The sequence below is a fragment of the Panthera tigris genome, chromosome B2 (genome assembly GCF_018350195.1).
Source record: "Panthera tigris isolate Pti1 chromosome B2, P.tigris_Pti1_mat1.1, whole genome shotgun sequence".
NCBI classification, from domain to species: Eukaryota; Metazoa; Chordata; class Mammalia; order Carnivora; family Felidae; genus Panthera; species Panthera tigris.
This window is the reverse complement of record NC_056664.1, coordinates 11,695,254-11,720,594: the sequence shown is the minus strand read 5'-3', so window position 1 is coordinate 11,720,594 and position 25,341 is coordinate 11,695,254. Positions and strand designations below refer to the sequence as shown.

Genomic DNA, 25,341 nt, shown 5'->3' with positions numbered 1-25,341 from the left:
ACTCATAAATTTCTGGAGAAATAATTCTAAATTGAGAAGTAATAGAAGAAATTATCAAGGAAGCTATGTCTACTTAGAAATTTTAAATTTCTGGGGCACCTGGGTGGCTCCGTTGGTTAAGTGTCTGACTCTTCATTTCGGCTCAGGTCATGGTCTCACGGTTTGTGCATTCGAGCCCCTTATCAGGCTCTGCGCTGACAGTGTGGAGCCTGCTTTGGATTCTTTCTCTCCCTCTCCCTCTGCCCCTCCCCTGCTTGCTCGCTCTCTCTCTCTCTCTCTCTCTCAAAATAAATAAATAAACGTTAAAAAAATGTTTTTAACTTCTGAACTCTATATAAAAATGGCTACCGCATAACCATTTTTAAAAGTGATCTACAAAGATATCCATGATAACCTTGTTGAGAGGAAAGAACACTTTTGTACGATTATGTAGAGCATGATTTCATTTTTCCATATACACACACATATATATACACAGATATATTTGTATCTGATAACCCTAGAAAAAAAGTCATAGAAGATATACTACCTTCTGTGACCCAATTAAAGGCATCTATCAAAATCCTGTAGTGAAAATCAAACTTCATTTGAATCTTCAGAATTCCCCATTAAAGTCAGAAATAAAGAAAAAATTCCTTCAATCATTGCCTTTGTTCCATAATGCTTTAAGGGTTGTAACCCAGCCAATGACAAGAAAAATCATTGGGAAATATAAAACCGGAAAAGGAAGAGACGAAAATGAGAGAGGGGTAGTGAATGCAGTGGTGGGTAATACAGAGGGGACTTCGACTCGACTGTAAGATTATAGTCCTAAAAAAAAAAAAAAAGGAAAGAAAGAAAGAAACCAAAACGTTAGACCCTGACAAAGCTGTTTGACATATGTATATTTGCGTGTTATATTTTCTTTGTTGCTATGTTTGAAATAGATCATTCTAAAAATAACCTGGAAGGATAAACCGTGGTTATCTGTCCAAGAGGGACTGAAACTTGGCAACGGGGTTCAGAGACCAGAGAGAGACATTTTCTTGAATCCTTTCCAAGCTTTTGGATGTTAAAATCAAATGAATGTCATTAACTATTTAAAACATTTAATACATTCTTTTATTTAAAAAAATTTTTTTAAACACTTTATTTATTTTTGAGAGACAGAGACAGAGCGTGAGTGGAGCGGGGGAGGTGCAGAGAGAGAGGGAGACACAGAATCCGAAGCAGGCTCCAGGCTCCGAGCTGTCAGCACAGAGCCCGATGTGAGACTCGAACCCACAAACTGTGAAATCATGACCTGAGCTGAAGTCGGACACTCAACCAACTGAACCACCCAGGCACCTCTAATACATTCTTTTGAAGGGGCTTGGTTACAATGGAGATGAGTGGTTGGCCAGGGAGTGAGGACGGGGTTTGACTGTAATTGGGCACTAGAGATATTTGGGGAGTGATGGAAATATTCTAGAACTGAGGTGAAATGATGGTTGCACACATCTGTAAACCTACCAAATACCGTTAAATCGTGCACGTGAAACAGGTGAATTTTGTGTTTGCGGATTTAACCTCAATGACTTAAAAAAGGTTGAAGGGAACAAAGGGGCATTCACCTAAGTTCATATGATTTGGTCCAGGAATTCCGTTTTTGGCAAACTACCCCCAAAAAATGCACACAAATTTTAAGAAAGAAAAGAGACTCAGATATTCTATGGAGATTTTTTAAATTTTTATAGAGAAATAGGGGCACCCAGCTGGCTCAGTCTGTGGAGGTGTGACTCTTGATCTTGGGATTGTGAGTTTGAGCCCCATGTTGGGTGTAGAGGTTACTTAAAAATAAAATCTTAAAAAAAATTTTTTTGTAGAGAAATACATTTATGGAAAAACCAAACTAATACAGAAACAGATTAAATGCTAGAGCATTGGCCTGGGCAAGGTCACACATCACCTGTCACTCAGCAGAGGAACGACTCTTGGACCCAGTTCCCTTGATAAGAAGCCATTTCTGTTCCCAAAGTGCTCCCAGACCACCAGGGCACAAAGAGCATGTCTACAATCTATGCTCATGCAGTGTTGACCAAAACACTGTGGAAAAGAGCATTCGTACCATATTGGGGCAATGGTTTAAGGTCTGCTGTTGCTTTTTCAGACTTCCGGAAACATGGAGTGTTTATGCATTTGTAATACAATATAGCAATATATAAATATCAGCAGAGTGGATTAGTGTCCTGTGCTTGCCTCAAGGGTCCCCATTCTGCCTCACAAACAAATCACCAAAGACCCACTGACAGTTTATCTTTTCTCTTGACTTGCCTGGCTTCCACATCGTTCGAGGCAACTGTAAATGCTTTTCATCACTAGAAGATAAATGGAGAAATCACCAAAACATTACTGCTGACACATTTTTGAAATATAGATCTATGTATTGTTACTGTTTTAGTTTATTTATGGCAAATCCCATGCTTACCTGACCTTGAACTACCTCTGCTTTTTTTTTTTTTTTTTTTTTTTTTTTTTTTTTTTGGCACTGGGGCTCATTGCTAACTCGGTGTCCAGTTTCTATGGAGAGAGGGAGAAAACAGAGAAGTGTGGTGACCTGGCTAGACTCCCCCTGAGGAATTCTTTACATCACCTGCACCATCGACAGGAGCTGCTCCTTGGGTTTGCAATCCAGCCTTTTCTTCAGGGTGAAACAGCAGATGTCTTTATCACTTCCAATTACCATTACAAGAAGGAAAATTATAGAGTTGCAATATGGTCATTGGGGAACAGGCTGCCCCTATAGAGATTGGTGGGGGGGATGTCTCAAAACTGTTAAAACAAGAAATTTGAAACTGAGCAATATTTTTATAGCACTTAGATATTTGCAAACAATACAAAGAACCGCCCCCCCTCGTGGGTATGATCCTGTTTATCTATCCAGTGAGTGGCCTCAACCAAGTCCCCGGTTTTGGCTCCTGGAATTAATACATTTCAAAATAACCTAGACGCTCAATGTCTTATTCAGGCTTCACATTCAGCCAGTGAGATTTTTATCCGGCAGAAGACTTATGGGAAAAGAATTGTAGTGTTTCTTATTTATTCTAATTTAGGTTCAAGAAAAACCTACTCGATTACAGAACAGTGTGTTTACTCTTAAGTGGCAATATTAGTATTTGTTTTAACCTAAGATCGATAGATTTGTCAGAATGAAAATTGTAAGCAAATAAAAGCAAATGCTCCTTGTTGCTTTTATCATGAAATCAAATATATGTTGCAAATCCACTCGAGGGGGGTGAGACTTTTTCTGAACACTTAGCTGCTGTTTTCACATTAATCCCTTCATTTTGTCTCAGGAAAGAGACCCTGCGGCTTGAGAATCCCTTTGTGTGGTCCTTTCATTCTGTCCCCAAATGACACCCACCAGTTCAGCCTGGACACAGTGCCATTAAGCAGCCTCACTAGCCCTGACCCAGCTCTTCCTAAAGCTCCGGGAAGCCCATGCACCATGCTTATTCGAGGACATTCTAATTTTTATTTCTCTACGTTGGTCCCAGGATTGTTCTCTTGTTTATTTCAGGTCATGGGGAAAGTGCCAACAATTTCCATTAATAAGACGGAAGGTTGCCACATCTACCTCAGTGAAGAGGCACTGGACTGTGAGATCGTGAGTGCCAAATCATCTGAAATGAATGTCCTGATTCCTCAGGATGGTGATTATGTAAGTACCTTTTAAAAGCCGGTAAAGAATTTTTCCTGAGCATTTTTTATTAGCATTCTTTTTTTCTTCATTTTTTTAATGTTTATTTATTTTGAGAGAGAATCTCAAGCAGGCTCTGCACCATCAGCAGAGAGCCTGATGCGAGGCTTGAACTCACAAACTGTGGTGAGATCGTGACCTGCGCTGAAATCAAGAGTTGGATGCTTAACTGACTGAGCCACCCAGGCGCCCCATCCTTATTAACATTCTTAGAGATTGCTTAATCAGCTCCCAACCTGTGAACTTCATTTGTAGAATAATTCACAGGCAGAAGAGGAATTCGGAGAGTTGCCTTCCACAGTTCTTCTCCCCTGTTAGTTTCCTGACTGGGCTCATTCCTGGATTTGTGATTCTCTAGGAAGTTCACTGGTAGTTACCTTAACGGGCTAGCTTTTCTCAAATGGTACCCCATACATCCGAGTTCATGGTATTGAGGACTGACTGTTTTCCTTTGCTGGGGTGGAGGCAAACAGAAAGGAAGGAGAAATACCTTGGGGAAAAAATGGGAGGGAGGTCGACAATTAGTAGACCTATTTCTCCTGTAGGTATACTTACAACAGGGGTTCTCAAACTCAGTGTAAGGATCAGCTGAGAAGCTTGACGAAAATGTCAGCTCCCAAAGTCTGCACCTGCAGGTTGGATTCAGGGGGCTTTGGGCGGGGTCTGGGGATCTGCACTTTAACAGGCGTCCCGGGTGATTCTGATGCCATCAGCCCATCCAGCCCCTCTGAGAAACACAGCCTAATTGATTCTGCAACTATTTCTTCTCTATGCCCCCTCTCCCCAACAAAGCAGCCCCTAAAAGAAGCACGCAGATGCTCTCACACATCGAAAAGGAAGTCTAAATGAATACTTTTTTCTGCATCATTCAGTGTGGTGAGCTTGCTGGTTGATGCAACTTGGAAGCAGGTTATTGGTTCCTTCTAGTTGTTGCTTCTTGGAAGAGTACAGATCAACCCAGAGGCGATTCCCTCTGATTCTAACTGTGCAGGAAGGGGGAGGCGGGGAGAGGGGACAGGGAAGCAGGGGAGGATGGGAGCAAAAGGAACTTCGAAGGCACCGCATCAGCCTGTGGTTCAGACACCAGCCGACTGTCTACACAGTACTCAGGTTGATCTCCTTAGGCAGACGACATCCCTGCTCCCACGTTCTCTTTGTCCACCTGTCTTGAGTACTACCCAGCCTCATGCTAAGTAGCACAGCCTAGAATCCATCCTGTCAGGCTGAAAAACAGAAGTCCGCCAGCACTGGGCCATGCCTCCCAGCTCGGTATTTGGCCGGTCTAACCCTGAGCTGGGGAAGAGTCTTCTCACGTTCTCCATGTCCACACTGCTGAGGAGCTAAAACTAATACAAAGCAGCTTCGGATAAGAGAGCCGAAACTTAGGGTGGTCCCTGGCCTTTGAAGCTGTGTAGGCAGAGGGCTCAGTCTGCACGGGAACTGGATCTTCTAAGAAAAACGGTGGGTCTGGACCACCTTGCCAGAGTGATTGAGCTAGCATCCCTGGGCGTGGTCCCTGGATCTGCATTTGTTAAAGCTTCTCTGCTGATTCCAACATGGAGCCAAGCTTGAGATCCACTGACCTAAAGCATGAGTAAGGGTCGAAACCTGAGCTTTCAGGCTGAAAAAGGAGTCTTCCCTTTATAGGTAGATTATCTTATGCCCTCATTCCAGCTTCTCTTCTTTTTTTTTTTTTTAATTTTTTTTTAACATTTATTTATTTTTGAGACAGAGAGAGAGAGAGCATGAACAGGGGAGGGTCAGAGAGAGAGGGAGACACAGAATCTGAAACAGGCTCCAGGCTCTGAGCGGTCAGCACAGAGCCCGACTCGGGGCTTGAACCCACGGACCGCGAGATCATGACCTGAGCCGAAGTCGGACGCTTAACCGACTGAGCCACCCAGGCATCCCATGCAGCTTCTCTTCTTACATTTTCTAGTTGGAGGTGGAAGGAAGCAATACACGGGTCCAGCCGTGGGCATAGCAGTCTGGGGGTGGATGGTGGGGATGACTCATCCTGAAGGAAATCAGTCGCCCAGAGAAGAATGTCATCACATTACTTCACTCCCAAAAAAGATGTGAAGCAGATGAATCATGGTTACTAGCAAAGAAGCACCTCCACTCCGGGGTACTCCCCACCTGACCTGTTCTTGAGAGCAACCACCAAGCCTCCTTGTCTACTCATCGGGAAGAGACCCAGATGGGATACTGACCACACACACACACACACACACACACACACACACACACACACACTAGGTTATGAAGACTTCGGCTTCTTTGCTTCATCTTAAGGCTTTCCGCTACAGGTTTCACTCAGGGAGAATTCATCGCTCCTTAGAGAAAGGGCCTTCCCTAAAATTAAAAAATTTTAATTTTTGTTTGTGAGTTCAAGCCCCATGTTGGGCTCTGTGCCATCAGCGTGGAGCCCACTTCGGGTCCTCTGTCTCCCTTGATCTCTGACCCTCCCCCACTTGTGCTCTCTCTCTCTCCGCCCCCCTCAGAAATAAAATAAAGAAGAATAATTTTAAAAAAGGGCTTTCCCTTTAAAATAAATAGCTTGTTCCAAAAGAAGCAGTTGCATCCCAGCTGAAAAGATACGGACTTGCGTGTATATTCCACTGAAACATTGCGTCTCCTTGATGGGTGAGTGCAGACACCAGCTTGTCCGATACTTGGGGTTTCAGCAGTGCTGTGTGTTCGGGAAGTCCAGGGAGGCCATGGAAGCCAGCATCAAGAGTACTGCTTCTCACCTTCCTTTTCGATCATCTTCTTTTTTTGAACGTTTATTTGTTCTTGAGAGAGTGAGAGCAAGCAGGGGAGTGTCAGAGAGAGAGAGAGAGGGAGACACAGCAGAGAGAGAGAGAGAGAGAGAGAGAGAGAGAGAGAGGGAGACACAGCATCCGAAGCGGGCTCCAGGCTCCGAGCTGTCAGCACAGAGCCCGACACGGGGCTCAAAGTCATGAACCAGGAGATCATGACCTGGGCTGAAGTGAAGTGGGACACGGGAAAGACTGAGCCACCCAAGTGCCCTGGATCCTCTCCTGAAATGACCGCAGAATCACTTTCTGGGGAAAAGAGAGATTCCAAACTACATTTGTTTTGGCTCTCCTGCATCCTCCCTCCATCCCCCACACATCTCTCTCTCTCTCTCTCTCTCTCTCTCTCTCTCTCTCTCTCTCTCTGGGGCGTATATTTCCCAGTGGGAAGAGATGGTGGCAGGATGCAGAGTAAGAAATTTATAACCCGAAGCACATTTTCCTATTTCATCAAAGGGTACACCCATAACACCGGGATAAAACCTTTCTACTCAGCGTGACTGGACATCAGCAGCTTCAGTGTCCCCTCGGAACTTGCTGGAAATACAGATGACCATTCTCTTCCCCAGATCTCCTGAATCAGAATCTGCATTTTTAAGTTTATTTGCAAGAGGGGGTGGGAGGGGCAGAGAGAGAGGGAGGGAGAGCGGGGGGAGGGGTAGAGACAGAGGGAGAGAGAGAGAATCCCAAGCAGGCTCCGAGCTGCCAACAGGAGCCCAACACAGGGCTCAAATTCACGAACTGTGATATCATGACCTTAGCTGAAACCAAGCCCGACGCTTAACCAACTGAGCCCCTCAGGGGCCCCAGAATCTGGGTTTGAACAGGACCCCCAGCTGATCCTGTGCAGGTTAGAGATTGGTGGAGAGGCTGTCCACCGCTGGCCACTCTGCTCACAGCAATACTTAAGATGGTAATCTTTAGCCAGTTGCTTGACCTCCCAGACCTGTTTCCCATGGATGGCGTCTCAGTAGCACCTCACTCACAGAGCTATCAGTTGACTGAGTCCCAGTATACCTAGTACTTAGAAGAATGCCTCATTCTTAGGGGGTTCTAGGTTTCCCCCACACACACCCTTTATTTTCAAATTTATTTATTTTGAGAGAGAGAGAGAGAGAGAGAGAGAGAGAGCATGAGCAGGGGAGGGGCAGAGAGAGAGGGGGGGGGACAGAGGATCCGAAGTAGGCTCTGCACTGTCAGCACAGAGCCTGATGCAGGGCTCAAACTCACGAACTGTGAGATCATGACCTGAGCCAAAGTCAGACTCTTAACTAACTGAGCCCCCCAGGCACCCCAGGAGGATCCAGCTTTAATCATGATGCTAGAATTGACTGACAGAACTGACACATAACTATCCGGGTCTCCACATGACACACAGGACCTCTCCACAACACACGCTTGGGTCCCCTAAAATGTCTTTGTCCATCATGCGACACTATTCAGGCTCCCATCTGTTTGCAGAAGAAAGCCCGGGTTCAAGTAACTTTGTTCTTCATTCTTCCAGAGAGAATTTCCTGTTCCAGAACAGTTCAAGACAGCCTGGGATGGATCCAAGTTGGTCACGGAACCTGCAGAAATTATGGGCTAACCTCCAGAGAGACTGAGCCCCCTGACCTGAACCCATCAAAAAAAGAAACAAAAGCAAAACAAAACAAAACAAAAAAAAACAAGCAGCATTGAAGACCTAGAAGTCGCAGGAACACCTACTGCTTTGGTTTTGGCTTCCAGCAGTTCTGTGTTCTAGAAACAGCATCATTTCTGGCATGCCTTCGTGGGCATTTTGAAGTATTTAACGTTTCTTCATGATTTGCCTTTGTGTGTAATTTGAGTTCCACATGATGACTAGTGAGCATTACACATTTTAAGGGGGAGGGGAGAATTCTGTCCCCCTAATATCATGAACACAGTAGCTGATAGGTAAAAATACTGCATGATTCAATTTGACACTTCAGTTTAATTGCTAGTTGGAAAATAAAACCTTTGAGAATCTAAGATGTACATTTTTACCCTTGAGACAGTTTCAGTGTGATGCAGTAGTAATATGCTCTGAAAAGTTTTGACCTTTTTTCCCTCGTTTTTACCAAATGTTCACCTTTGTCAGCGTGGATACATTGTCAGCATGATACATATTTCAAGGCACTTTTTTTTTTTTACAAAACGTAAGAAAATTCCATCCTAAAGACCATTATCCAGTTTCTTGCCCTTAGAAGACTTGTATTCTTTACAGTTACTAAAACTTAAAACTAGAAGTAATTTCTAATTTTTCTTAAAATATTCCTCTGCCATTGTCAAATGGGAAACTTTTACTTTTCTGCAGAAAGTTTTTTTTTTTTATGCCAAACGATTGGTGGGAGGAGGCAGACAGATTACCTCACAATTTTGCTCAAAGATCAAGCTCATAAATTTTTTTGTTTCCCAGTGTTGAACCTGTTGAATGAATAATCAGATGCCTTGTAAAGTATGTCGTTAATGTTTTATTATAGACTTCCTTTTTCACTTTCCAGACTTCTAACCAGTCTCAAAACAATGAGAGTTACAAAGCCATAGATGTAACACTTCTTCCAAAACCTAAGAAATTGTTTGTTGGCTTGACTTGCTGCTCCTATTTTGTAGTATTGATAGAACATGCTTTTTCAGTACAAGAGAAACTAGCATATTCCTTTGTATCCTTTCAGTACACAGTGCTGAACAATCCACAACTTGTTGGATCAGTGTAATGAATTCTAGTATAATGCTTGCAGACCCAATACAAGCATATATATATTGTGCCTCCTACAGCCTTTGGGATACGTCGTTTCCGTTTTTTAAATATCTTCTATACCCATATAGTATTCAAATTACTAATGCTCATGTACCAAGGTTTTGCTATAAAAGTTTTGTTCATATGAATTATGTGGCTTTAGTAAATATCTTTTTTTTCAACTGTAAACTTATTCTGAAATAAAGTAAAATTCTAATTGTTTAAATCCTGTGATGAATTCTGCATGTTAAAATTATTATTTTCCACTTTGATTTGCCCCTTGCTCGTATGTCAGATATGTCAGATTCAGGAAAGACGGCTGAGCCCTTCTGGTTGAATTGGGAAATGTATCCAACATGCCATCAGCTTCCCTGAAGAATGGCTTCTTCAACGTACCAGATAAAGCCATTTGCAGTTGGAATAACTGTCAGTCAGAAAAGTCTAGAATCCAGCTCCATAATTCAAGTCCTCTTCACTAGGAAAATCCCCCTCATAGATCTTCATTAATGTAAATATCCCAGAAAATGAATTTACTTTTTAGTAGGATACAATAATACATATACTATATATTTTAATGTATAATATAAGGAAAAATAACTTACAATAAATTTGTAAATAAACTTCTGGAGGAAAAATTTTAAGTGGGAAGAAAAGACTCTAAAAAGGACATGCTACATATCCATTAAATAGTAATAATTTACATCACTCATCATCAGAGAAATACAAATCAAAACCACAATGAGATACCACCTTACACCTGTCAGAATGGCCAACATTAACAACTCAGGCAACAACAGATGTTGGCGAGGATGCGGAGAAAGAGGATCTCTTTTGCACTGCTGGTGGGAATGCAAGCTGGTGCAGCCACTCTGGAAAACAGTATGGAGGTTCCTCAAAAGACTAAAAATAGAACTACCCTACGACCCAGCAATTGCACTACTAGGTATTTATCCAAGGGATACAGGTGTGCTGTTTCGAAGGGACACATGCACCCCAATGTTTATAGCAGCACTATCGACAATAGCCAAAGTATGGAAAGAGCCCAAATGTCTGTCTACTGATGAATGGACAAAAATGTGGTTCATATATATAATGGAATATTACTTGGCAATCTAAAAGAATGAAATCTTGCCATTTGCAACAATGTGGATGGAACTAGAGTGTATTATGCTAAGCAAAATAAGTCAGAAAAAGACAAATATATGGAATTTAAAAAACAAAGATGAATAAAAGGGAAGGGAAAGAAAAATAAAAACAGAGGGAGGCAAACCATAAGAGACTCTTAAATACAGAGAACAAACTGAGGGTTGCTGGAGGGGAGGCTTCTTAGGGGATGGGCTAGATGGGGGGAGGGCATTAAGAGGGCACCTGCTGGGATGAGCACTGGGTGTTATATGTAAGTGATGAATCACTAAATTCTGTTCCTGAAACCAATACTATACTGTTAACTAACTTGAATTTAAATAAATAATTTTTTAAATTAAATGTCATAATAACAAAAAAGTAGTCCTAATTTTATATTGAAAAAGTTCACTTAAAATTCTTAGACTCTGTTGACTGGCCTTGGGCTTGTATCAGGCTTTCAAAATGCTTCATTACAGATACTGAGAATTTGGACTTGAGGTTCAATTATTTTACCAGCCCTGGGGCCCTAAGTTACCTACTGGTTTTATGAGTAGGTTGAATTTATTGAAAAAGGAAAGGAAAAAAAAAAACAATAAAACTTCGGCATATATAGGAAAATAATTACCAAGACAATGCTGCTTTTGCAATATGCTTGTTTTCTTGCACATTATGGAATTGCAGTGTTACCAGTGATATGAGGACCTAATAAATATTAGCAAAGGGGTAAGAAATCCAGAGTAGCACAACTGAATGTCATGTACATTCACCAAGAAAATCAGAGCAAAAATAAATGTCAGCAAATCAAGTGCAAGGGTCTCCTGTATCTCTTTGCTTTGTGATGTTACCAACTATCCTTTTGTAAGATCAAATGATTAAAGAATCCAGAGTCTATTGTTTTGAAAATTCTTTCCTTGATAATAGTTTCCATCAGATAATCTATTACTCGTAATCTTATTTTGACAAGATGTCTTAAAGTGAGAGGTCCGTACAAACCACTTCTCCTTATTTATGGAAATTCTTTCTAGAACTGGTAGGAAATACATACAGTTTTATTCATTCACTCATTCATTCAGCTGAAAATGTCTACTTCAACTTCTTAGAGTCTAGATGAGTTTATCTAAAGAGTCCCTTCATTTTAAAGAAGAAAAAACTGAGGTCCAGTGACATTAGCAACTTGCATAAAGCAAGCAACACTGTTTTATAACTGTTTGATAATTACTATAATTTGACTTTGAGTCTCACCACGTTTCTGAAAACTCTCCAAGGACATTAAATCCAGTGGTTTTATCCCACTCCTCATCCACTGAAATTGTGGACGCTACCATTTCCCTGTTAAACTCTATTTGATTTTGTGATGCCCAGTAAACATCTCTGGTTCCTCTCCCTTCTTTTTCTCCCTCTCAGATGCCCATTTGTCTCGCTTAACTTCATCTATCACTTCTGTGTAGATGACTGCCAAATCCACATCCCCAGCCCAGTTCCAGTGTCCCCAGTGTCTTAACTCCAAGTGCCCATAGACTATTTCTACCCGCCTGTCCCAAGGGCATTCCCCGTGCCAAAAATTAATACACGTTTGCCACACATATCCGTATCTTCTTCGTGTGCCTTTCTAGCTGCAGTCAATTGTCATTGACAGATCTACAACCGGACATTTCCTGTGACAGGAAACACCCAAAGAGAACCAGATCTGGAAGGAACCATGGTTTAGTCTTAAATGTGCTTAATTCCGGATATCTTTGTGACATTTAATTGGAAATGAAGAGCGTGCAGTTGGTTATGGGTCTCTTCCAATGCCTGCGACATGAAATCTTTAGGAAGCATTTCCTAAGTTTCATGTTCCAAAAATGACTTTCATTAAACATACTCATTTCAAAACAATTATTTTAAACCATTGGCACTTTCTGTACTTCAGATACAGATACAATTTAAGGGCTTTTAATGGCTTTGGCAGACAAGTTGATATAAGCTTGTATCTGTGCTATAAGGGAAAAGTAAGCCAGCTCTAGTTAACCAATGATGATCCATCCAGATTTCTCCAAATGGTTTTCATTCTTCTACAGTTTGTTTTGTGACTTTGCACAGAACATGCAACTAACAAAGGGTAACATTTGCCTATCAGGAGAGAAGTTTTTTCACGTTTCCCTCTAGTACAACCTGACACTTTATATCGAAAGATGCTTTTTGCCCAAAGGTACAATTTTGAATATTTGAGTTCTAAGTCCCCTTTATTGCAATGCCTTGCTTTTTATTAAGACCGTCACAGTCAAAAAATGGTATCCCCTACTGCCATGAAGAGCCAGGTAAAAGAAATGCATCATTGACCACGCTTACTAAACCATAATGTGTATTTTTAAATCCCATTCACCAATATCACAAAGGTGTGCCTTATTCACATTCCGTTACAAATTTCCCATGATATCAATAATCCATCTTGGAAACTAATCAGAAGGTGTGCATTTAAAAAAAGGGGGGGGTTGTTATTTTTAATAATAACTGCATGGCCTCATTTCTTCAACTTGTAAATCAATAAACTTCTAATGGACCTTCTTCCCATGAACATAACAGTTTTGTAGATTTGTTTGGGAAAGTGAGATGTGTTGGGGAAGACTTATTTTTTTTCCTGCTCGTTGTCCTGTGGGGGACATTATGTTTACACATAATGAATGGTACACATGTCCTAGCAGGGGTGAGCTAATGACACATGTCCCCCAGCAGCCTGCCCTGCATGCAGCCGATATTATGACACCCCCCTGTTTCGGGCATTCTTCTTCAGAAGAAAATACCCGAGTTAGGCAGGTGCAGACTGCTGGTTCCAGGTGACTGACTGCCATCTGCGACCAAGCATGCTAAAATCTATGCTCCTCTATGGACATTTAGAGACACAGCCCTGTAACATTACTGCAAGATGTACAGAGATCTAGAGAAATATTTTAAAGAGGCATATATGATATGTATTTTCAGGAAAAAGATAGAAATATATGGCAATATGGTATTTATAGGAGTTGTATGTCCTATGTCCTCTCCATATCCTGGGATAGAGAAAAGTTGGACGAATAACCAGGAATTTTCCTCCACTCTTACAGACCTTACTTTGTCAGCTCTGACGGCAATGGTAAATCAAAACAGAAATTTTGCTATTTATCTAATTGAAGCAAAACAAAATTAATTGGATATGCCTACTGGGAAAAAAATAGTATTTGAGGGGCGCCTGGGTGGCCCAGTCACTTAAGCATATGGCTCTTGATTTCAGCTGAGGTCGTGATCTCAGCTGAGGTCATGATCTCACAGTTCATGGGTTCCAGCCCTGCGTCGGGCTCCGTGAGTCTGCTTAGGAATCTCTGTCTCTGCTCCTCCCCTGCTTGTTCTCTCTCTTTCTCTGTCTCTCTCAAAATAAACAAGTAAACTTTTTTAAAAAATTGTATTTGAAAACCTAAGTTATCCAAATCACCTGTCTACATTCACTAAATAAGTGGTCAAAACTTCCCTATGTATATATATACTAAAACACTGCTGATATGCGAGTAGCTGAATAAAGAAGGAATATTTTAATGTAAGCGCATTCAGTGGATGTGGAATTCAGAGAGTGATGTCCCATGATTAACAACCAAAATCCAGTTCTCCAAGGAGTTACCAAAATGTTCTCTCGTTTGTTAGCCTCTAAAATAACTACACCAGGGGCGCCTGGGTGGCTCAGTCGGTTGAGCGCCGACTTCGGCTCAGGTCACGATCTCGCGGTCCGTGAGTTCGAGCCCCGCATCGGGCCCCTGTGCTGACAGCTCAGAGCCCGGAGCCTGTTTCAGATTCTGTGTCTCCCTCTCTCTGACCCTCCCCCATTCATGCTCTGTCTCTCTCTGTCTCAAAAATGAATAAAAACGTTTAAAAAAATTAAAAAAATAAATAAATAAAATAACTACACCAGCAATATGGTCTCCATTCTGTAAGATGCTCCTACTGAATGGCTATCCAACTATTACATCAAATTAAATCAATTCCATACTCTCTAGTTTTCAGAAATAAGTCTCTTCAACATCTCACCAGATAGGCATATTTCCAACAGGGCTTATCTTCTGAGGAAAAAAAAAAGCTCATATTTCATTAACTCTTCGAGAGACTAAAGCAGGTCTTGCACTAATTAGAAGGAACGCTGGCATGGAAGTCAGAAGATCCGGGATGTGCTACTACCCAGAGGTGTGTCTGTGTGCCAAACGCAAGTGACACCTTTAACGATGTGTAATTCTTCTCATAGAAAGAGTTTGGAAGTTTTCCTTCCATTTCTACCCTTTGGAGCAGCTTCAAGAGAATAGGTGTTAACTCTTCTTTAAATGTTTGGTAGAATTCACTTGGAAAGCCATCTGGCCCTGGACTCTTGTTTTCTGGGAGATTTTTGATTACTAATTCGATTTCCTTACTGGTTCTGGGTCTGTTCAGATTTTCTATTTCTTCCTGTTTCAGGTTTGGTAGTGTATATGTTTCTAGGAATTTGTCCATTTCTTCCAGGTTGCCCATTTTATTGGCATATAATTGCTCATAATATTCTCTTATTATTGTTTTTTATTTCTGCTGTGTTGGTTGTGATCTCTCCTCTTTCATTCTTGATTGTATTTATCTGGGTCCTTTCCTTTTTCTTTTTGATCAAACTGGCTAGTGGTTTATCAATTTTGTTAATTCTTTCAAAAAACCAGCTCCTGGTGTTGTTGATCTGTTCTACCATTTTGTTTTGTTTTGTTTTTGTTTTTGTTTTTTCAGTAGCATTGATTTCTGCTCTAATCTTTATTATTTCCCTTCTTCTGCTGGTTTGGGGTTTTACTTGCTGTTCTTTTTCCAGCTCTTTAAGGTGTAAAGTTACGTTGTGTATCCGAGACCTTTCTTCCTTCTTTAGGAAGGCCTGGATTGCTATACACTTTCCTCTTATGACCGCCTTTGCTGCGTCCCAGAGGTTTGCGGCTGTGGTGTTATCATTTTCATTGGCTTCCATGTACTTTTTAGTTTCCTCTTTAACTTAGCTCATTCATTCTTTAGTAGGATGGTCTTTAGTCTCCAAGTATTTGTTATCTTTCTACGTTTTTTCTTGTGGTTGATTTCGAGTTTCATAGCATTGTGGTCTGAAAATATGCACAGTATGATCTCGATCTTTTTGTACTTGTTGAGGGCTGATTTGTGTCCCAGTATGTGATCTATTCTAGAGAACGTTCCATGTACACTAGAGAAGAATATGTATTCTACTGCTTTTGGATGAAATGTTCTGAATATATCTGTTAAGTCCATCTGGTCCAGTGTGTCATTCAAAGCCATTGTTTCCTTGTTGGTTTTCTGTTAGATGATTGCTGTTAGTGGGGTGTTGAAATCCCCTACTATTATGGTATTATTATCAATGAGTTTCTTTATGTTTGTGATTAATTGATTTATACATTTGGGTGCTCTCACATTTGGAGCATAAATGTTTACAATTGTTGGATCTTCTTGGTGGATAGACCCCTTAATTATGATATAATGCCCTTCTTCATCTCTTGTTACAGTCTTTATTTTAAAGTCTAGATTGTCTGATATAAGTATGGCTACTCCAGCTTTCTTTTGTTGACCATTAGCATGATAGGTGGTTCTCTATCCCCTTACTTTCAACCTGAAGGTGTCTTTAGGTCTAAAGTGGGTCTCTTGTAAACAGCATATAGATGGATCTTGTTTTCTTATCCATTCTGTTACCCTATGTCTTTTGATTGGAGCATTTAGTCCATTGACGTTTAGAGTGAGTCCTGAAACGTATGAATTTATTGCCATTATGTTGCCTGTAGAGTTGGAGTTTCTGGTGGTGGTCTCTAGTCCTTTCTAGTCTTTGTTGCTTTTGGTCTTTTTGGTTTGTTTTTTGTTTTTTTGTTTTGTTTTGTTTTTGTTTTTTTCCTCTGTTCTCCCCTCAGAGAAAAATCCCCCTTAAAATTTCTTGCAGGGCTGGTTTAGTGGTCACGAACTCCTTTAATTTTTGTTTGTCTGTGAAACTTTTAATCTTTCCTTCTATTTTGAATGACAACCTTGCTGGATAAAGAATTCTTGCCTGCATATTTTTCTGATTCAGCATATTGAATAGATCCTGCCACTCCTTTCTGGCCTGCCAAGTTTCTGTGGATAGGTCTGCTGCTAACCTCATCTGTCTTCCCTTGTAGGTTAAGGACTTTTTTTTTTTTTCCTTGCTGTTTCATGATTCTTTCCTTGCCTAAGTATTTTGTGAATTTGACTATTGGTTTGCCTTGTTGATGGTTGGTTTTTGTTGAATGTAATGGGAATCCTGTGTGCTTCCTGGATTTTGATATCTGTGTCTTTCCCCAGGTTAAGGAAGTTTTCTGCTGTGATTTGCTCACATAAACCTTCTACCCCCTTTTCTCTGTCTTTATCTTCTGGATCCCTTATGATTCTGATGTCATTCCTTTTTAATAAGTCACTGAGTTCTCTAATTCTTAAATCATGCTTTTTTGCCTTAGTCTCCCTCTTTTTTTCTGCTTCATTATTCTCCAGAAGTTTGTCCTTTAGATTGCTGATTCACTGCTCTGTTTTATCTATCCTTGCCATTGTGGCATCCATCCGAGATTGCAACTCAGTTACAGAATTTTTGTTCATCCTGACTAGCTTTTACTTCTTTTATCTACACAGAAAGGGATTCTATTTTATTTTCAACCCCAGCTAGTATACTTATTATTGTGATTCTAAATTCTGCTTCAGACATCTTGCTTGTATCTATGTTGATTAAGTCCCTGGCTGTCATTTCTTCCTGTTCTTTCTTTTGGGGTGCATTCCTTCATTTCATCATTCTGAAGGAAGAAAAGGAATTAATAAGGTAAAAAAAAAAAAAAATTAAAAACAACACAAAAAAAATCAAATAAAGGATGCTAGATCCTAGGTGTGTTTTGGTCTGGTGTTGAAATGAGCTTGATAGATTAGAGAAAAAAGGGGAAATAGAAGAAAAGAAAAAAAGGGGGAAAAAAAAATAAAGAAAATGTTTGAAAATTTGAAAAAATCAATATACTAAAATAGAATAAAATGAAATGATGGAAGTAAAATGGAATTTTTAACAATTACAAAAAAGTAAAAAATAATTTAAAAAATAAAAACATTTTTAATAAAAATAGAAAATAAAAATAAATTTTTTCTTTCTGTATTCAAGAATAAGAAAAGAAAAAAATTGAATAGATGGACCAGCGATCAGACTGAAATACGATTGAAATTATATCCAGTTTCCCCTAGAAGTCAAACTATGAAGTACTTTATAGTCGGTAAACTAAGCAGGTGGAGAGACTTGTGTTTGTCAAGAGCACTTTTGGCTCAGTTGGGCGGGATTTAGTGTAATGGCTCCATTCTCCACTAGATGGCGCTGCTTAGCTTGCGGGTGGATTGTTGCGGCGCTCATAGCCGTGTACACGCATGCGCGGGAGGTGTGAAAATGTCGTCACCCAGGTACCCACTCTCCAGTATCAGATCTCTGTGCTCTCCCTGGCAATTGAGCACCCCTACTTTGTCTCCGGCTTCCTCCCACCCCCACGCTTTTACAGGGTCGGTGACCAAACCGTCAGGCTGCCCAGCGGCACCTGCCTCCTGAGTTTTATCTCAGATGTGGCCGGGTTCCGACCCCTCACTTCTGAGGGACCGAGGCTTCCACCCGCTCAGATCCTCTGGAGGAGGGTCTCACCGAGCACTGGCCGGTGCCGGCAGCCCCCAGGAACGTTCTCGAGACCGTGCTGCTGCCGATTCCGCGAGACTGCAGCCGGGTGCCAGCCCGCCCCAGAAAAAGTTCACGCGATGGTGCAGCAGCAGCGTTTCAGGGATTATGGTAAGTCAGGACACACATCTGACCCCAGGCTTCCCCCTTAACGACCTTGTTCCAGCGCCAGCGAATGTGGTTGTTCTCTGGCGTCTGCTGAGACCAGGTGACCACACAGCCTCTACCGGGTGTCCTCCCAGCAGGGGAACCGCTTCTCCCCGAGGGGCCCAAAGACCCCCGGACTTCACTCTGCTCCTGGGGATTCGCCCTTCCCACCAGAGCACCGCCGGGTATCCGGCTGTGTTGTTTCAGTCTCTGCGCTCCCCCTGTTTATAGTCTTCATGGAATTTAAACCCTCTCCTTTCTCCCTTTTTTGTTCAGTCCCTTTGTTCACACTCTTTCTTTTCTCTCCAGCTGCTTTCAGGGGGTGTGGGAAATGCTTTCCCATCGCCATCCTCCCTCCGCGGCTTCTCTCTCTCCCCAAGTTCACCTCCCCACCCGGCGCACCTGCTGAGTTCTGTGGTTCAGGTTGTGCAGATTGTTTTGTTGATCCTCAGATCAGTTTTCTAGGTGTGCAGGATGGTTTAGTGTTGATCTGGCTGCATGTCAGGGGGCGAGAGACACACAAAAAAAGCTTCCATGCTGTTCCACCATCTTGGCCTCTCGTCTATTAGTCAATATTATTGTCATCGTTCTAGCATTGAGAAAAATACTATTTAGAAAGATAGCAACATGGCGATAATGGCTATCTTTGGCGTATGAGGTAGGAAGGAAGGACCTTTTCTCTTTCTATTCTTTATTGTTCGAGTTTGTCAGAATAAGCATTATATGCATTTGATTACTAAAATTCTCATAATCCTCTGTGTTATTAAAGACCCAATAATTTTTTTAAGATTTTATTTTTAAATAATCTCTACACCCAACATGGGGCTCGAACTCGTGACCCTGAGATCAAGAGTCACATGCTCTACCAACTGAGCCAGCCAGGCCCCACACCCAGTGAAATTTAAAACACATTCGAAAGAACATAATTACCTTTTAATTTATCAATTTATTTTTGTCTGCTACAGATTACAGGTTTCTGTTTCAAAAGAGTACACATGAAGAAAATGTTTTGTAATCAACGTGAAAAAATACAATCCAAAGGGAAAAATCAAATATTTTTAAGTGCCTTTGAAAAAAAGTGCTACAAGCTATTTAACCAGGACACTTGCTTAGAGCCTAGTGATTTTGATTTGGCAAATGAAACATTTTTTTTAGACACTTTTATGTGATTGGGACTGAGGATACAAGGGGACAAGTGTCACAGTCTCTACCTTGAAGAAAAATATAGGTTGAAGATGCTTTAGAAAAAATTAAAATTTTCTTTTTTAATTTCTAAAAAAAAATTATTAAAAAATAAATGCACCCATTCTAAAACCTGAGGAGAAAAAAGAAAAAAAGTTATATGCCAAAGTACAGAAAATAAAAGGAAGAATGAGATAGAAGAAACACAGCAAGAGGAAACCTAAGACCAAATTTATTGTAGACATAGGGTTTGATAAATGTGATACATTGTAGCACAGGAAAACAGAAACTCAATTCAACAAGTGTACACACTATTTTTAAAAGCCACATCTAAATCCAAGCATCTCAAAATATTACAACTAAAAGGATGGATAAAGAAAAATAGGGGAATGTAAAAAATAAGAAAGTGGGAGTCACATTACTAATACTATATAATACAATAAAATTCAAAGAAAATACATTAAGCAAAAAATTAAAGGTTACTACTTTATAATGATGAAGGATATACATCACACTGAAAACACAACTCTCAGAAGTCTTTATGGGGCTGTGTTAGCTTTCTATTGGTGCATAACACATTACCTCACCAAATGGTTTCAAACAACACCCACTTATCCCATCATTTCTGTCGTCACAAGTCTGACACGGTGAGAGCTCTGGTCAGGGTCTAGCGAGACTGAAATCCCATCACGATGCCCTAGAGCTGTACTCTCTCCTCTAGAACTTGTCCAAGGCTTGAGGTCCTCTTCTAGATTCAGATTATTAACAGAATTACATTCCTTGAGGTCGTAGGTCCAAAGTCTGTATTCCCTTGCTGGATAATCGTTCACTTGCTGGGGATCGTTCTTAGCTTCTAGAAGCTGCCCTCAAGTCCTTGGCTCACAGCCCCTTCCATAAGCAGTTCACGACAGGCCAACATGAGAATCTGTCTCTCCCCACAGCTCGCAACCTCTTTCATCTCTGACCTTTAAACTCTGTTTTAAAGGACTCACCTGATTTGGTCAAGCCCACTCAGAATAATCTCCCTCTTGATTAACTTCAAGTTGACTGATTAGGTATGGTTAATTTTATCTGCAAAATCCCTTCTACCTTTGCCATATAATGTAACCTAATCATGGGAGTAACAGCCCATCATATTCACAGAACTCTTTCACACTCAAGGAGAGAAATTATACCCAGCATGTCCTCCAGGGGGCAAGGATTTTGGAAACATTTTTAGAATTCTGCCTGCCACAGCGTTGAATTGTTTTTCATGAAAATGTGTTCAGCGATAACTGTTAAAAATGCAGAAAGATGAATCTTTTAAAAATACAAAAGTAGTGGGCTCTAATATGTGCTTCTGTCTTGGACAGACTGAGTTTGCAAAATAACTATGACTCTGATTTAAAAAATCGAAATTATATTATTAATGAGATTCATTGCAAAGATCATCAGAACTCTAAAAATAGAGAAAACACTTGTTTTTCCAGTGTCTTATGGACTTAATCCTTTATGAGGGTTAAATGAAAATTGAAGAGCCTAAAAAGTAAATATTATATGGGCCATGGTGTTTGAGGACACGGTAGTAAAGCTAAAACCAAGAAGAACAGAAGATTTAGTAAGATAGCCCAACCACTGAAAAAGTTTACTCTTCTAAATAATTTTTTATATACAATATCTACAGTCTTTTCAGGCTTTAAAATTTTTTTTTTTTTAATTTTTGGGTGCCTGGGTGGCTCAGTCAGTTAAGTGTCTGATTTTGTCTCAGGTCATGATCTCAAGGCTCATAAATGTGAGTCCCGTGTCAGGCTCTGTGCTGACAGCTCAGATCCTGGAGCCTACTTTGGATTCTGTGTCTCCCTCTCTCACGGCCCCTCCTCTGCTTGCACTCTGTCTCTCTCTCTCCTCTGTCTCTCTCAAAAATAACTTTTGAGAGCAAGGGGCAGAGAGAGAGAGGGAGACAGAGGATCCAAAGCAGGCTCTGCACTCTGAGAGCAGAGACCAAGATGGGCTTGAACTCACAAATCGTGAGATCATGACCTGAGCCAAAGTCAGACACTTAACTGATGAGCCACCAAGGGGCCCAGGCACCCCACTTCTAAATAAGTCCTGAACCAAAGAAGACCGCAATACTGCAATAATAAATTAGTAACAATGGAGACACTGTATGAAAGATTATAGAGTGATAAGCATACTGGCAAAAAAGTTAAGAAAGGGAAACAAACCATATTAAAGGAATGCTGGAGAAATAAATTAATAAAGCAAATATTAAAGAGTTGTAGCAATTAAAATATTTTTTATGTTTTAAAAAGAACACAAGTAGAAAGATCTATATAGACAACGTGACCATCTGTTGGGATGCAAAGATATTTCTTCGTGGTTTGAATTTGTTATAACAAGCATATTTTACTTTTACAATTAAAAAATAGATGACAGGTAGGCAAATAAGGAATATTCTGGCTTTTGCAGGTTAGCTAGAAAGTGCCACTTACATTGATTATTTTTCCAATACCTTATGAAACATTTAAAAATTGATCATACAGTAGTTCAAAATTAGTATCAAGTTCTAAAATGCAAAAAATACACAAGCATCATTTCTGAGCTTAACACAATGAGGCTAGAAAATGAGAATTAAAAACTAACTACAAGATTAACCATTAAATAGAGAGTTCTTTGATTTTTTAAATTTTTTCAGTTATAAGTATCTTTAGGTTTTCGTGTTCTTGAGCAACTTTTAGCAACTTTTCTTTTTCTAAAAAATAATCCATTTGGATTATTTGGAATGAAACTGTCATATTATATCAATGTATCTTCAGTACATTGAATAATGTTCATCAGAAAGCATAGGTAAAAAGCTCTGAAGGACCAGCTGTGTAAATGAGTAATTATTTTTCAGACCTTCTAGGGTATTATATAATGTCTTCTGGACTTGGTCTTGAAGTCTGTATGGGTCAGCCTCAGTGGTAACAAACTGCACTGCTACTTGGTTTGGAGTACAAATTAGACTTTAGCTCTCCTGGAGCTTGAGTTCTTTGTATTAAAAACCATAGGAATAAAATTATTGAATTTCCACAAAGGATTGAGGGCTTGAGGCTTAAACTTAAACTGTTCTTCCTTGGTGTTCTACACCTGTAGTCTCTTTTTTTCTTTATTAACATTGCCAGAATTTTGTTCATTGTATTGGTTTTTTCTTCAAAAAACTAGTTATTGAATTTATTGACAGATTACACTACTGTTCTGATTTCTGGATTTTAATTTTTGATGGCTATCCCATTTATTTTCATTGTTTTACTTTTACAAATAATCCTATAGGAAATATGCTTGACTTGTATTTTTATACCCTCATGCTCATATTTCTGAAAGGTGGATTTCTAAAAGGAGAATTAATGAGTCAACAAAGCTCAGATGTTTTGAATGCTGGTGGATGCTACCAAATTACCCTTCCAAAAAGTTGTGTAAAATTACACTCCCTCCAACTGTGCATGAGCAACCTATTTCTCCATACCTCATCAACACTGGGTACCATTAATCTTAGTAATTCTTCCAGTCTGATAGACAAAAGCATGATATGGCTTATTTTTTTAATATGAAATTTATTGTCAAATTTGTTTCCATAAAACACCCAGTGCTCATCCCAACAGGTGCTTTTCTCAATGCCCATCACCCACTTTTCCCTGCCTCCCACCCCCCATCATCCCTCAGTTTATTCTCAGTTTTTAAGAGTCTCTTGTGGTTTGCTTCCCTCCCTAACTTGTTTTTTCCCTTCCCCTCCCCTGTTGTCTTCTGTTAAGTTTCTCAGGATCCACATGAGAGTGAAAACATATGGTATCTGTCTTTCTCTGTATGGCTTATTTCACGTAGCATAACACTCTCCAGATCCATCCATGTTGCTACAAAAGGCCATATTTCATTCTTTCTCATTGCCACGTAGTATTCCATTGTATATATAAACCACATTTTCTTTATCCATTCATCAGTTGATGGACATTTAGGCTCTTTCCATAATTTGGCTATTGTTGAAAGCACTGCTATAAACATTGGGGTACAAGTGCCCCTATGCATCAGCACTCCTGTATCCCTTGGGTAAATTCCTAGCAGTGCTATTGCTGGGTCATAGGGTAGATCTATTTTTAATTTTTTGAGAAACCTCCACACTGTTTTCCAGAGCGGCTGCACCAGTTTGAATTCCCACCAACAGTGTAAGAGGGTTCCCGTTTCTCCACATGCTCTCCAGCATCTATAGTCTCCTGATTTGTTCATTTTAGCCACTCTGACTAGCTTGAGGTGATATCTCATTGTGGTTTTGATTCGTATTTCCCTGATGAGGAGTGATGTTGAACATCTTTCATGTGCCTGTTGGGATATGGCTTATTTAAGTACACAAGATTGATTGGGGGTGGGGAAAAGCTTATTCGATAAAAAGAGGGTAAGTCATCGTGGTAGTAAGAATAAAAAATTGAGCCAGGATATTAAATTTAGAAAAGGGTGTACAGGTCAACAAAACTCCATGTCAAGAGAGAAAAATGGAGAAGCAATGAGGAATTATGGAATTTTTCCTTCTTTTGACCCCAAGAGTGAGGAGGCCAAGAACAGAGTGGGAACTGGATGAAGTTGGGTTCCAGTTTCTATTCACATCCTGCATATTTCAACTCCAGACTAGCCTGGCAGTGGGGCCCCACTTTATGATAAGGAGAATACATGGGGGGAAATCATGTAAATAAAGTAAAATAATCATGAGGAGGGAAAGAGTGGCATTAGGCTAGCGGGCTCTGCCTTGGAGGGAGTTTAGGGAGAGATTTGGATGGAGTGGTGTCTGAGCCAAGGGTGAAATTTTAAGAATCTGAGTTGAGCATAAATAAAAGGGCTAAGATGCGCTGGCTGTTCAAGAGCTTTTGTGGCTTTTCCCTGGACTGGTTGCTTTCAGTGCTAATAAAGAAAGGTGCAGACAGAGGCAAAGGAGTGTTTTCCCCATTCATTTGTACCAACACCTTATAAATATTTGGCCTTTGTCTTTCATAATAGCTTCCTATTGCTGACTGGGTGGGAGCCACACTCAGCCCCCCACTGTGACCTATCTGGGCACCATCACCGCTCTCCAACATGTGACCTGGGCACTTTTTCTGTTGGCTTCTTTCCTCCCGGTGTCAGTCACTTTCTTCACACATCTACTTCTTTTCAGCTTTTTACCTTACACTGTCCATACCTTTCGAGCTTTCACTTCAGCCCCGCTTCTCATACTTTGCAAGTAATATCTAATTCAAATCCCAAAGTAGTCCTTCCTTTCCTGCATTTCCTGGGCACTAAGTGTATATGTAAACACACCTGGGAGCTAGTTGACAGACAGTCGTGGGTTTCTGTTAGTATAAAATGAAGATCCAGGTCTATTATTTTTAAGATCCTCCGGTTCTGGAGTTGGGTTTGGATAGTGTGGCCGAGTTCTTAGCTTTGGAAATTCCTCCACCTACTGGTTGCCTAAAGTCAAGTTTACATTCTGTGAGGCTTGGGTTGCTTTCTGAGTTTTGCCCATTTTTAAGAACGTGTGCGTTTTGTGAATGCTGAGGCATTTATAAATTGCTTTGAATTCCTAAAGCCAAAAAGTCTGTTGCAAAGAAAATATATCCTTATAAAATATTTAAAAGAAGATGATACATTTCTCGATGCCTTTTAACAACCACTGGAGGGCAGAAAAGCATCAGACAGAAATTCACTTGAAGTTTGGTTGGAGAAGGAAAAGGTGCCTTATTTTATGTCTTTCTAAAATCCAGTAGCAAAATCAAATTATTTTTAAATGTAATATTTTATTTGGTGCCCTGGACATCTTTTTGGAAGAAACTTTTGGTGGTGGTTTTATTATTTCTTTCAAATTATTTTCTTCTATCACTATATCAAATCAGACAAACCTTGATTCCGAAGTACACATTTTATTTAT

At 40.3% G+C, this 25,341-nt stretch overlaps 1 protein-coding gene across 2 annotated transcripts in view; it reads left to right on the top strand.

The window, feature by feature from the left end:
* CAP2 (cyclase associated actin cytoskeleton regulatory protein 2) overlaps positions 1-9,301 on the top strand; it is a 156,594-nt gene extending 147,293 nt beyond the window's left edge. For both annotated transcript variants that reach the window (XM_042985661.1, XM_007089763.3), the window contains exons 12-13: positions 3,539-3,679; positions 8,042-9,301. In XM_042985661.1, coding sequence (XP_042841595.1) covers positions 3,539-3,679; positions 8,042-8,125 — 225 coding nt within the window. In that variant the 3' untranslated portion in view covers positions 8,126-9,301. The remainder of the gene's footprint in view (positions 1-3,538; positions 3,680-8,041) is intronic.
* Positions 9,302-25,341: the final 16,040 nt, after the last annotated feature.